This window comes from Leucoraja erinacea, chromosome 3, assembly GCF_028641065.1.
Source record: "Leucoraja erinacea ecotype New England chromosome 3, Leri_hhj_1, whole genome shotgun sequence".
Taxonomy (NCBI): domain Eukaryota; kingdom Metazoa; phylum Chordata; class Chondrichthyes; order Rajiformes; family Rajidae; genus Leucoraja; species Leucoraja erinaceus.
Window position 1 is genome coordinate 111,155,700 of NC_073379.1, and position 15,032 is coordinate 111,170,731.

At 42.2% G+C, this 15,032-nt stretch overlaps 1 protein-coding gene across 1 annotated transcript in view; it reads right to left on the reverse strand.

Moving 5' to 3' along the window:
* LOC129695923 (versican core protein-like) overlaps positions 1-15,032 on the reverse strand; it is a 66,013-nt gene that overhangs the window by 25,523 nt on the left and 25,458 nt on the right. The window contains exons 4-5 of the mRNA XM_055633390.1: positions 11,885-12,043; positions 7,181-7,263 (exon numbers count right to left, since the gene is read on the reverse strand). Of these exons, the coding sequence (XP_055489365.1) occupies positions 7,181-7,263; positions 11,885-12,043 (242 nt within the window). The remainder of the gene's footprint in view (positions 1-7,180; positions 7,264-11,884; positions 12,044-15,032) is intronic.

Sequence of the window (15,032 nt, forward strand, 5' to 3'; positions counted from 1 at the left end):
GGTGAAGAATTCCACAGATTCACCACCCTCTGACTAAAGAAATTTCTCATCATCTCCATCCTAAAAGAACGTCCTTTTATTCTGAGGCTGTGACCTCTGGTCCTAAACTCTCCCACTTGTGGAAACATCCTCTCCACATCCACTCTATCCAAGCCTTTCACTATTCTGTATGTTTCAATGAGGTCCCCCCTTATTCTTCTAAACTCCAGCGAGTACAGGGCCTGCGGTGACAAATGTTCATCATAGGTTAACCCACTCATTCCTGGGATCATTCTTGTAAACCTCCTCTGGACCCTCTCCAGAGCCAGCACATCCTTCCTCAGATATGGTGGCCAAAATTGCTCACAATATTCCAAATGTTATTTAGTTTATTTGCTGGCCTATAAATGATGATGTTATTCTTCTTGCAAAGGTTTCATTGTTCCATGAACTTTTACAGTGATGCATTATTGACTGGGTCCACCATGTCGGGCTACATATCAACACTTCATGAGCACGTCAGGTGAATATTGTAAGCCATTTTTGTGGGCAGTGTCCAATTTACTGTTGGAACACTACTCAGAAGATAATACTCAATGGAAAATATGCACTGTACAGTTGATAGTTTATAAGAACATAAGATCTGGGATCAGGAGTAAGGGATATGATCACTTGAGCCTGCACCGTCGTTTCATAAAATCATTGCTGGTTTGAGTCCCACTATCCTTGATCCCCCTGCGATCCCTATATCTCTCTATTTCAACTACGTGGCATAATCTCCTGAAGATTACCGCTTGCTTGAAGACATTAGTTTAATCAAAGCATGATTGCAGTGAAGATTACGGCATTTGACAAATACAATTAGAACATGGCCACAATTCCTATCATCAGTAAACAGGTGGAAGGACGCCTAAAATTATCATCCAATTTCTTTCAAGATTGGACTGCAGTTCAAATGGCTATTCTCGTCCCTGGAGAGGTTGATTTACCATGACTGGGACAGTCTCTGGAACATAAGTGAATGAAAATCCAGGGCAAAGTGTGGGATGATTCCGACCGAACCTTACAGACCAAATGCGTGGATCTGAAGTCGGTGTATTCTGATGGGTTCTCTGACAATGGGCAGCTGAACTGTTAGTTTAACAAAAAAAAGGTGTCTGCTTCTGAATGTTAACCATAACAAGAAGACTGGAGGAATATGAGACAGATTAAGCCACAATCTCCTCACTATTAAATAACCCCCTTGCCCTCGTTCTTTAAGCCAAATAGTTTGATGCTTTCTCAACTGAGCCAAAACTCAGAAATGTGCTGACACTGTCAAATAAACCCACCCAGGGTCAGGCTCGTGGTAGATAGAAACTAGGGAGGAACATTGGAAATATAATATAACTGTTGCTGTGGACACGGATTATAGCTGAACATTGACAAATGATCCTCGATTTTAGTTTTCGCCATGACCAAGGTTGCTTCTATTGCTCTATTTGAGTATATTTTAATATTGACGTCGTATTCAATGCTTAATGCATGTTTTGCAAGTACTTTTAATTGTCTGCGATATTAATTTAAGAAGAAAATAATGCCGTGTTATAATAATGTGATATTCCTGGAGAAATTATTACTGAGATTGGTTTATAAAATCATTCAAACCATGTGAAAACCAGAACCTTCCAGGCCATTGCTGCCCAAATCTGGATAACCCAGGCTTTCACAAGTAATGTCACCCATCTTTTGGCTTGTCTAAAAAAGCATTACCTATTTTGGATCATTTCACTCCAAAAAGGAAGAAAGATTCTAAGGGGAGTAGGAGGCAACCGTGGCTGACAAGAGAAGTTAGGGATAGAATAAAACTAAAAGAAAAGATGTATAACACAGCAAAGAGTAGCCGGAAGCCAGAGGATTGGGAAACTTTCATAGGACAACAGAAAGAAACAAAACGGGCAATACGGGCTGAAAAGATGAAGTACAAAGGGAAGCTGGCCAGGAATATAAAGAAGGACAGTAAAAGCTTATTTAGATATGTGAAGGGAAAAAGAGTAGCAAAGTCAAATGTGGGTCCCTTGAAGGCAGACACGGGTAAAATTATTATGGGCAACAAGGAAATGGCAGAAGAGTTGAATAGGTACTTCAGATCTGTCTTCACTAAGGAAGACACTAACAATCTCCCAGATGTACTGGAGGACAGAGGATCTAAGGGGGTAGAGGAAATGAAAGAAATTTTCATTAGGCGAGAAATAGTATTGGGTAGGTTAATGGGACTGAAGGATGATAAATCCCCTGGGCATGATGGTCTGCATCCCAGGGTCCTCAGGGAGGTGGCTCTAGAAATAGTGGACGCATTGGTAATCATTTTCCAATGTTCAATAGATTCAGGATCAGTTCCTGTGGATTGGAGGATAGCTAATGTTATCCCACTTTTCAAGAAAGGAGCGAGAGAGAAAACGGGGAATTACAGACCAGTTAGCCTGACTTCGGTGGTGGGAAAGATGCTGGAGTCAATTATTAAAGAGGTAATAATGGGGCATTTGGATAGCAGTAAAAGGATTAGTCCAAGTCAACATGGATTTATGAAAGGGAAGTCTTGCTTGACTAATCTTCTGGAATTTTTTGAGGATGTGACAAGTAAAATGGATGAAGGGGAGCCAGTGGATGTAGTGTATCTAGGCTTTCAGAAAGCCTTTGATAAGATCCCACACGGGAGACTGGTGACTAAAATTAGAGCACATGGTATTGGGGGTAGGGTGTTGACATGGATAGAAAATTGGTTGGCAGACCGGAAGCAAAGAGTAGGAGTGAACGGGTCCTTTTCAGAATGGCAGGCAGTGGCGAGTGGTGTGCGGCAAGGCTCGGTGTTGGGGCCGCAACTGTTTACCATATATATTCATGATTTGGAAGGGGGAATTAGGAGCAACACTAGCAGATTTGCAGATGACACAAAGCTGGGTGGCAGTGTGAACTGTGAAGAGGATGTTAAGAGGTTGCAGGGTGACCTGGACAGGTAGCAGTGAGTGGGCAGATGCATGGCAGTTGCAGTATAATATAGATAAATGTGAGGTTATCCACTTTGGCAGCAAAAAAACAAGGGGGCAGATTATTATCTCTATGCGGTTAGGTTAGGTAAGGGGGAGGTGCAGGAGACCTGGGTGTCCATGTACACCGGTCACTGAAAGTTGGCGTGCAGGTACAGGCAGTGAAGAAAGCTAATGGAATGTTGGCCTTCGTAACAAGAGGATTTCAGTATAGGAGTAAATAGGTTCTTCTGCAGTTGTATAGGGCTCTGGTGAGACCACATCTGGAGTATTGTGCACAGTTTTGGTCTCCTAATTTGAGGAAGGACATTATCGCCATAGAGGGAGTGCAGAGACGGTTCACCAGGCTGATTCCTGAGATGTCAGGACTGTCTTATGAAGAAAGACTGGATAGACTTGGTTTATACTCTCTAGAATTTAGGAGATTGAGAGGGGATCTTATAGAAACTTACAAAAATTCTTAAGGGGTTGGACAGGCTAGATGCAGGAAGATTGTTCCCGATGATTGAGGCAGTGCAGCGTAGGTTCACGAGATTGATCCCTGGGATGGCGGGACTGTCGTATGAAGAAAAATTGAAAAGACTAGGCTTGTATTCACTGGAGTTTAGAAGGATGAGGGGATATCTTATAGAAACATATACAATTATAAAAGGACTGGACAAGCTAGATGCAGGAAAAAATGTTCCCAATGTTGGGAGAGTCCAGAACCAGGGGCCACAGTCTTAGAATAAAGGGGAGGCCATTTAAGACTGAGGTGAGAAAAATGTTTTCGCCCAGAGAGTTGTGAATTTGTGGAATTCCCTGCCACAGGGGGCAGTGGAGGCCAAGTCATTGGATGGATTTAAGAGAGAGTTTGATAGAGCTATAGGGGCTAGTGGTGTCAAGGGATATGGGGAGAAGGCAGGCACGAGTTATTGATTGGGGACGATCAGCCATGATCACAATCAATGGCGGTGCTGGCTTGAAGGGCCGAATGGCCTCCTCCTGCACCTATTCTCTATGTTTCTATGTTTCTATGTTATGTGGCATTTTCATTTTTCTTTGCTGGTCAGCGGCAGAAATTTGGCAAGTAAAGACTAGGATTGTATAAATCATCCTCATGCCCATTAAATGTATCATCCCAACTCACTAACTAAACAGTGTCAGGTGAGAGCTTGTTAGACACCAATGGTTAAAAAAGCTTAACAATCACAGGCAGCACCATGCCACAGCGGTAGAGTTGCTGCCTTACAGCGCCAGAGACCCGAGTTCGATCCTGATTACGGGTGCTGTCTGTACAGAGTTTGTACGTTCTCACTGTGACCTATGTGGGTTTTCTCCGAGATCTTCAGTTTCCTCCCACACTCCAAAGACGTACAGGTTTGTAGGTTAATTGGCTTGGTATAAATGTAAATTATCCCTAGTGTGTGTAGGATCGTGTTAATGTGCGGGGATCGCTGGTCGGTGCCAACTCAGAGGGCCAAAGGGCCTGTTTCCGCGCTGCATTTGTAAACTAAACTAAATAGAAACACAACCTTGAGATAATGAATCACAGCCTGTTAAATAATAAAATGTCTATAGAATAGCACCAACAACACTAACGTGAGATTGATAGAAGAGAGAAGGAAACATGGATCTAGCAACGGTTTTAACAGCCAATGTATGTATCCCTTCCCATCAATGACTCATTAGTGGAAGGTGTCTATGAATTTTCCATACAGTCAAAATTTTACACAAAACAGACTGGCCAACCACACAAGGCCAATTATGCTACATCAACAGCAAACATACTATCAAGAGTTTTTTCTTGCCTCAAAATAAACCAGCTGATAACTTTTCCCAGTAAGTTCAGCTTCATTGAGGTAATGCCGTCAAACATGCCAGATCTGGTCAATGTCAGCGCAGTTTAGTGTCTCAATTTACGCTCGCAAAAAATGGTGTTTCAAAATGCTTTGCCACATGTGGAAGTGACTCACCTCTACACAAAAGCTCAATTATATCAGCCACTGCTTCTAGCTCAGCAACACATCATGGCAATGGCTTACTGCAGAAAACATTCACATATTTTTGCCAGTTCACCAACAGCACTTGGCTGCACGCATAAAACATTTCTTGGGATGCACTCAGGAAAAAGATTTGTAAGCAGAAGTAGCTTTTGTTTTACAATGCCTTATATAGTCAAACAATGCTAATATTTCAATCGGCAAAACACACAATGTCAGAATTTCGTATGAAAGTGCGACTAACAATCTGCAAGGAAAGAATTGTGTTGTAAACTTGTTGGCCAATTTTTTAGTAATTGGAATAATTTGATGATTTGACCTGCAATATGAAGCCCCTTTATTAGCCACATGCTTCAAATGTGGCATTGTCATTTCATTAGAGAATAAAATTACGTCTTTTAATTTGGAAATCATTTGTTTGTTTATCAGATTGTGGAATTAACTGCTATGGAGATTAGTATGATTCACGTTAATGATGCTGAACTCAAGCCAACAGTGCAGCTTTGCAGTTAGGAACATGCATGACAAGATGATCCAACACGAGGCTTTCTAAAGTAATTTAATTTAGTTTAGTTTAGAGATTCGGTCGACCAAGTCCACAATGACCAGTAATCCCCGCACACTAACACTGCCCTACACACACTAGGGTCCATTTTACATTTATACCAAGCCAACTAACATACATTTTTGGCAAGAGCGGAACCCACTATCAAAACATGGAGGGGACGGGGGACACAATTTTTTGGCGGCCACGCGTACATGCGCACACACACACACACACATGCGCGAGGCTTCGGAGGCTCAATCCAGCGCTAAATGCAGCTCAACTCTGCCTGTCTCACCGGGTTAACTACAGCCCTGTCTGGACTGACGGGATACCAGCGCTGCTTCTCCGCGCTGGCCATATTTCCCGCAAGCCCAGGCAGGCTGTAGGGGCCTCACCTGGCGGGAGGGGCAGGCAGAGTTGAGCTGGGTTTAGCGCTGTTTCTCTGCGCTGGCCCGGCTGATTCCCGACCAAAGATCCTATAGCGGAGGATCTTTGCTGCCGACCTCTCTGGTCACCCGCGTGGGGGGGGGGGGGAGAGGACAGCGCCCGGAGAGCCGGATGAAGCTGTAGGTCTGTGCCATGTCTCCCACCTCCAATAATCGCGCTGAATCAAGTCCCGCCCCCATTGACTGCAGACCGACGTCTCTCTCCTCCAATCAGCGCCCTCGATCACCGGATTTTTAAATCCGGATTACAAAAACTTGGGGGGGGTGGTGTCCCCCACCTCTCAAAACATGGAGTGGAAGTGTCCCCTCTGGCCCCCCGAGTTTTCCGCCCCTGATTTTTGGAGTATGGGAGGAAACAGAAGATCGTGGAGAAAACCCACGCAGGTCACGGGGAGAAGTGTAGAAACTTCGTACAGACAGTACCCACCGTCAGGATCGAACCCGGTTCGATGGTGCTACCACTACGCCACCGTGCCACCCTTTAAAATGTGATTCTTTTTTCCAGAGGCATTTATCCTAGTCTCTATTGCATGGGAATTACTCTGGAATTAAGAGCCTTGTATTTTCTTCAATCATCAATGGTCAGCAGTGGCTATGGTAGTGATCAGCTCATGCTGGAGTAGTTATGCATATCTTTCTGCATGTACATGCAATAATTATGATCATTTTACAGCAATCTATTCTATTATTAGCTTGTTCTGAAGCAGGGACATGCTATCGGTAACATCTACCTCAACCACAAGGAATAAAGTCAGTCTTCTGTATCGGCAACGGATTCAGAAAGTGCAGCCTGTCTCCTTTGGGAGATGTGCCAGTTCTTGGTGTATCAACTTCTGAATGCAATCTTAAAATTAATTCCTCTCCATTTGGGTAACCTAGATTTCTAATCAGACAAAATAAAATCAAAACCAAAGGTTGGGACTACATGAACTCATTTCCTTGGCTGCAGTAGTCTGGTGATTACTGTATAAATGTTTTTTTGTGTACTCATTAGAAATTATATTGTGTGCTCCTTATTATTGGATCCCCTAACTCCTAGTGTAGTGGTTTAACTGGCAATACAGAATTCTCAATAATCATATTTTACAGTAGCAACTCTAGAACAGAATCTTGTAGTTAGTCCACAATGCATCTTTATAACTCCCTCAGGAAGGTTCCACCTGGAAGGTACAAAAGTGAACATATCTAGCAAGGACTAACCAGGGGGCTTCCATCGGTCCAGCGGAAATCCTGTTCGAACATTTTGTCATTTAGACCAATCCATTGGTAGTCCTGGCCCATACCTATGGGGCAAACAAAATAAGGAAGGATGGATTCAATACCAATCTCATGTAAGACAATGATTCATCTTGTAAAACAGGTTTGCATGCACACACACACACACACACGCGCACACACACACACACACACACACACACACACACACACACACACACGGACACACACGGAGAACCTGCACATTCCACACAGACAGCACCTGAGATCAGAATTAGGTCTTTGGCTCCGTGAGGCAACAGTTCTACCAGCTGCACCACTGCCACCACATAATAATAACAATATATTTTATTGCCATTGCACATAAGTGCTACGAGATGTGGGTATGCAGCTTCCATCCAACATCATAACTTAAGTAACTACTAACATTTAGGTTTAGATTGTTACTAAGTTATTATTATTACTATTATTACTATTGTTACTAAGGTTATATTTCTTAAGAATATTATTTATGAAATTTATAACTGATGTACTAATGCAGTTTTCAGGGACATTTCAACCCTCTCACATTCGCAATGAAATACAAAAATATTCTCCCAAAAGACAAGGACTGGTTAATTTCTCCACGTGAAATGCATTCAGATCCTCTGATGATTTGAGTCAGAGCTGCTGACTACTCAGATGAGTTGAACTCAATGGGTTTTGAGTTTTGTCAGTTCTGCACTGAGCTGCCAGATGGAACATATGTGCAAGTGTGATGCTTCATCTGAGGGACTAAAGATCAATGACATGATCCATCCGGCCCAACTTCAATCCCACATCCTGCTGGCTAACAAAGGCGTTGCAGTGACAGCAGACGAGGAGAAGCCAGTGACCCAAAGCAGCTTAACTGGAGTGATGGAAGGTGAATTTTGCAGCTGGCTGTTCTCTTTAAAAATAGGAATCCTTACAAAGATGAACTGTCAGACAGTTACAGTACACAGATACAGATCTGTAAGACAGCTTTACATGGTTCAACCCTCTACTCTCTCCTTTACATTTGAAATCTATCAAGACCAAGACCTTGATTGCAATTTCAGTGCATGAAAGTCAACACAATTTTGTACCCTTAAAAATGGTTATATTTGCTCTCATTGCTCATTTATCTTGTAGGGATTAAAACCAAATCAATTTTTAAATAAGGAGAAGAAAACATTGTAAATATCTATCGTGTATGAAGGAGAGGATCCATTTTTGCATAATACCCCAGATCCTTCTCATTCTTCCTATCATTAATCAATCTGTTATATATTTTCCTGTTTTATTTATACTACTGAAGACCTGAAGTTTCCAGAACTGATGCTCCAACTGTTTACATTGTATATCTTGCTCTGAGGAAGGCAATACAAGGAACCCAGGATGTCTTGGACCCTTTGGCCTCATATTTATTTTGGGAAAATTGCTGGAGTCGATAATTAGGCAAGTCAGGCAGAGCCAGTACAAACTTGTAAAATGCTATGCTTGGCAAACGAGTGCTTTTAAAGGCAAACGAGAAGGTCTCTGTATCTTTTTTAAAGATGTATACAAACTAAAGCACAAGGGATTGGGGGTTCAGTATTGATGTGGATAGAGAACTGGCTGGCAAACAGGAAGCAAAGAGTAGAGTAAACGGGTCCTTTTCACAATGGCAGGATGAAGGTCCTTCAACTCCCCAGGTTTTATATCTAAATCTGGATGAGGGAATTGAAGGCAACTCCAAGTTTGCGGAACATTGGGGGGCATGTGGTGAGAGTAAAATATTTCGACGTGGCTGGTGAAAGAGAAAAAAACGGAACGTTTATCTAATGGGGCCGATTGGAAAGGGGGAGATGCGAACTGCAGACACCCAGTCTGGTTTGCAGGTGCAGCAGGCAGTAAAGAAAGCGATGGTATGTTAGCATTGCAAAAGGATTTGAGTGAAGTAGGGAGGTTCTACTGCAGTGTGTAGGGGTCTTGGTGAGACCACACCTGGAGTATTGCACAGTTTTGGTCTCCAAATCTGCATCTTGCCATGAGGGAGTGCAGAGACTGATTCCTGCGATGTCAGGTCTGTCTTATGGGACTGGATAGACGTTTATACGGAATTTAGAAGATCGAGAGGGGACCCTTTACTGCTATTGGACCCTCCCGAGATTGTTCCCGATGGGGAAGTCAGATCACAGCAAGGACATGAATCCTTTAAAACCGAATGAAGAACTTTTTTCACACAGCAAGACCCTGTGTTGGGGGTCAAGTTTTATTTTTGAAAGATGTGGCCCTTGTGGCTAAGGGGATCAGGGGGTATGGAGAGAAGGCTACGGGATACTGAGTGGATGATCAGCCAGATATTGAATGGCGGTGCAGGCTCGAAGGGCCGAATGGCCTACTCCTGCGCCTAATTTCTATGTTTCTATGTTTCTAAGACACTTGATAAGGTCCCTCAATCCAGGTTTTTATCAGATTGCAGGTGAAATGTGGTAAAAATTTTCGAAGTGCATAGTGCAGACAGGAAACTGCAATCTTAATATGATTTATTAAAATGCTGAAGTAACTAAAGGACAGGTAAGAAGGGATGGGTGACGTTTCGGGTCGAGACCCTTCTTTTCCCTCTTTGGAGTTAAAGGGTTGGAATGACTGCAATAGGGGTCAATGCCACAGGCAATACAACTGTGGGTGGAGGATAGAAAATCAATGTTGCAGATTGCAGGTGATGTGGTGCATAGTGCAGACAGAAACTGCAATCTTAATATATTTATTAATGGTAATAAAATGTAATGTGAGCTTTTCCACTTTGGAGTTAAAGGGTTGGAATTGGCAATAGTAAAATGCCACAGGCAATATGTGGGTGGAGAGATGAAGGGTCCAAGTACATGGATCATTAAAATGGTATGGGCAGGTGCAGTATGCAAATAGCAAGACTAATGGAATGCTTGACTTTATACCTAGAGGACTAAACCACTGGGGATTGAAATTATTCTGTAATAGTGCAAAGCTCTCATTAGACCACACCAAGAATCTTGTGAGCAGTTGCAAGGAAAATCTTAGGGAAGATAAATTGGCTTTGGAAAAAAAATATGTTATGTAGCAAAATAACTCACTGCCTGTAAGAGTGGTCGGGACAAAAGTTAATCAGGGCTTTCAAAATGAAATTGGATAGGCACGAGAACAAAATAATATGTGGGCACTTGTGGTTAGAGAGGGGAAGTGGAATTGGCAGGTTTGCTTAACAAAGAGCTGATATATCTTAGTTCTGTGATTTTAACCATTTGATTTGAAGGGATGACATAAACTAGCATTATATTCTCTAAAATATTGTCGTTCAAGGCATGAAGGATATTTGTAAGGCATTAAGCTTAAGATATTAATTAGATAGATTTAAACTATCTTTGCTCTTTGTAAAGCAAACCTATCAATTCCAATTTCCCCTCTCCACCCTTCATGGTTGGAGAGGCCATGACCAGCAGAAATAGTTTAAAAATTGGCCCCATGCCTTTCAAGAGTAAACTTGGGTAACACTTCTACATTCAAAGTAGGGTAGGCATTTGGAACTCCATTCCTCACTGGAAATTATGCCTGGTCATTTATTAACCTTGAGTTTGGGAACATAGACTTTAGTTAAGTTGATCATGTAGGTCACAGATTAGCCATGACAATACTAAATACTAGAATAAGTTTTAGAAGCTAAGTATATGCATCCTTCCATTTGCAAGACTAAACTTGTATTTCAATTTGCTCTTTCCTATCATGAACATTCAAAATCAGTTGATTTGATTCCTGCAATTACATGTACTAACATCTGAATTCATGGTTTGGAAATCACCATTTGTGCATTCACTCATTGTATGAAGGTAGTTGAGGCCAGTTCATTGGCTATATTTAAGAGGGAGTTAGATGTGGCCCTTGTGGCTAAAGGTATCAGGGGGTAGGAGAGAAGGCAGGTACAGGATACTGAGTTGGATGATCAGCCATGATCATATTGAATGGCGGTGCAGGCTCGAAGGGCCGAATGGCCTACTCCTGCACCTATTTTCTATGTTTCTAGGTTTCTATGTATGACTTATGGTAGATGGTGAAAATACTCTGAAAAAATCATAAGAGGAATAGAATCGGGTAGATGCACAGAATCTCTTGCCCAGAGTAGGGGAATCGAGGACCAGAGGACATAATAATAATAATAATAATAATTTTATTTATAGAGCACTTTAAAAACAATCATAGCTGCAACAAAGTGCTGTACATCACTAATCATTGACAAAAAAGTTAATACACACCAATAATAACAATCAAAAGAAATAGTAGGAAAAGACATGTAAAATAAAGAAACATTAAAAACAATAAAAACAGAAGCAAAGTCTCAGGCATGGTCAAAAGCCAGGGAGTACAAATGTGTTTTAACACTGGATTTGAAGATAGGAATCTGAAGGGCAACATTTTCACACAAAAAGTGGTGGGTGTATTGAACAAGCTGCCAGAGGAGGTAATTGAGTTTGGGACTATCCCAACGTTTAAGAAGCAGTTGGACAGGTAAATGGATAGGACAGGTTTATAGGGATGTAGACCTAATGCGGGCAGGTGGGACTAGTGTAGCTGGGACATGTTGGCCAGTGTGGGCAAGTTGGGCCGAAGGGCCTGTTTCCAAACTGTATCACTCTATGACACCATAACTGTTTACGAATAGTCAAAATAACTTACGGTTCACATAAAGTTGCTCCTCGTGTGTGAGGATGCTGGACAGGTGAGCCCCTTGCAGACGACATTCCTTCTCCGCATCCTCCCAGGTCCGTCGGTGGCCAAAGTATTTGTAGCAATGTCCTTGGAATTTGTGCCATCCAAAATCACAGTGCTCCGTATCTGGCAATCAAATCAACAGATACATTAGTTCACTGGACACTCCATCGCCAATCTTTCCTCGTCTATATAGGCGCAGAGAACACTCATTGAAATGAGCAACATTTGTGATACCATGCTTGAAGAAATCACACAACCGTCCAATAATGAAATAAGGTGAAGGTGAAATTTAAATCATTCTATTTCCTCAATTAGCCCACAGTCCACTGTGTGGAAAGGGTCTCAGACTTCAGATTCCTGGGCACACAAATTACGGAGGATCTCTCCTGGACTACAAACACCACCACAGCAGTCAAGAAGGCCCAGCAGCGACTCTACTTTCTGAGGATCCTCAGGAAAAACAACCTGGAGGAGAAGCTGCTGGTGTCCTTCTACCGCTGCTCCATCGAGAGTGTGCTGGTGTACTGTATAACCACATGGTATGCCAGCTGCTCTGCAGCGGACAGGAGAGCCCTTCAAAGGATCATCAACACCGCACAATAAATCACTGGCTGCCCACTGCCCTCCCTGAAGGACATCTTCAGCTCTCGCTGCCTTGGCAGGGCAGCCAACATCCTGAAGGACCCTTCCCACCCTGGACACAACCTGTTCCACCTGCTGCCCTCTGGCAGACGGTACAGGTCTTTCAAAACTCGCACAAACAGACTCAGAGACAGCTTCTACCCCATAGCCATACGTGAACTTAACAATGCAAAATAAGAAATAACACTCACATTCAACTGAATGGTTCTACCTCAGCTGCTATTGTTATTTAGAAACATAGAAATTAGGTGCAGGAGTAGGCCATTCGGCCCTTCGAGCCTGCACCGCCATTCAATATGATCATGGCTGATCATCCAACTCAGTATCCCGTACCTGCCTTCTCTCCATACCCCCTGATCCCCTTAGCCACAAGGGCCACATCTAACTCCCTCTTAAATATAGCCAAATGAACTGGCCTCAACTACCTTCTGTGGCATTCCAGAGATTCACCACTCTCTGTGTGAAAAAGTTCTTCTCATCTCAGTTTTAATCTGTATCTGTATTTATTAAAAATTATTTATCTGTAATTTTTAAATTTTATTTATATGCATGTATTTTTATCTTATCTTATATATTTAAAATTGCTCTTGTGAATCGCACCGTGGGATTGACTTTTGAATTTCGTTGTACCATGTGCAATGACAATAAACGAGATTCATTCATTCATTCATTCAGTCTTCTACAGCTGTGGTCAAATGTCAAAAGAAGCCGAGTCTTCTGGCAACACAAGACAAAAAGTACTAGAGTAACTCAACAGGTCAGGCAGCATCTCTGCAGGACATGGATAGGCAAATTTTCGGGTCAGGACACTTCTTTAGACGCTGGTGAATGGTTCCGTCCCGAAACATCACCTATCCACATTCTCCAGGTATGCTGCCTGACACATTGAGTTATGCCAGCAATTTTGTGTCTTTTCTTGTAAATTGGCATCTGTAGGTTCTCGTGTCTACTGTCTTCAGGTAGTCAGGAGAACTGTGCACTTGAAACAAAACCAGCAAGGGAAAACTGGCATTTGAGATAGAGCATGATCCATTTCTAAGTTTCACCATAAAATGATGGGTCCGCTCGTTATTTATCACAATCAACTTTAGCTAATGCAGTTAAAATATTCATTTTAAGAAAAACAAGCAAACTGCCAAGTTGATGAATTCATAAAAGAAGTTGGCCTCAAATTATATTTTAACATCTGTGCATGTAACCTAACACAATAATACTTGGTCCTTTGCTCCGTTAATTTAAATGAAGTGTTAACCAGTTTATTTATGTACTAATATTCACATAACACTAGGAAATTTAGCTCAGAATAAAACTGAAGTGACTGATTTTTGAAATGCAAGAAGTGAAACCTTACTTCTGAGGTAGGTGATGGTCTAAATATGCTACTTGTGAATGCAAGGCTGTAACTAGCAATAATAGGTCATTGGCGTTAAATTCAAATATAGATTTGTATGAGAACCAGTGCCAGCAGGGAGGAACATGGGCCAAAGCATTGCAGAACCAACACAGAAATCCTTTTATCATGTCAGTGAGAATGGAGGAGTCATCAGCTAAAATTGTCTAATCTGTCTCTTTCGAGCATCCAACTATGTAACTTTTCTAGTTAACTTTTTCCAAAACAAAGTTCTTAACAAAACTTAAATTTGAACATTCATCTCATCGCTCAACTGTAAAACCAATCATTTGTGTGTAGCTGAAGAAAGGACTCGACCCGAAACATCACCCATTCCTTCTCTCCAGAGATTTTGCCTGTCCCGCTGAGTTACTCCATCTTTTTGTGTCTATCTTCATTTGTGTGGTGATCTTTGCTAGTGGAAGTAGTGTCGATACTACTGGTGGCTGCTTTGACTCTGGTGCCCCCGGATATCTCCCCTTGGGGAGATCATTGAAAGACATGGCATTGATTTCAATATGTGGGGTGGTAGCACATAGCTCATTGCCACCTCAATACAATCACCATCTCTAAAATGTTAAGCTGGTGTCCCACAACTAGAAGGGCAGAAATTTACTCCAAGTGAATATTGAGAAAATTGAAACCATGACTTTTGTCCTTGCTAAAAAATTCTAGTCAATAGACAATAGACAATAGGTGCAGGAGTAGGCCATTCGGCCCTTTGAGCCAGCACCGCCATTCAATGTGATCATGGCTTATCATCCCCAATCAGTACCCTGTTCCTGCCTTCTCCCCTGACTCCACTATCTTTAAGAGCCCTGTGAGAAAAAGTGTTTCCTTGTCTCCGTTCTAAATGGCTTACTCCTTATTCTTAAACTGTGGCCCCCGGTTCTGGACTCCCCCAACATCGGGAATATGTTTCCTGCCTCTAGCGTGTCCAAGCCCTTAACAATCTTATATGTTTCAATGAGATCTCCTCTCATCCTTCTAAACTCCAGAGCGTAGAAGCCCAGCTGCTCCATTCTCTCAGCATATGACAGTCCCGTCAATAGTCAATAGTCAATAGTCTATTTAATTGTC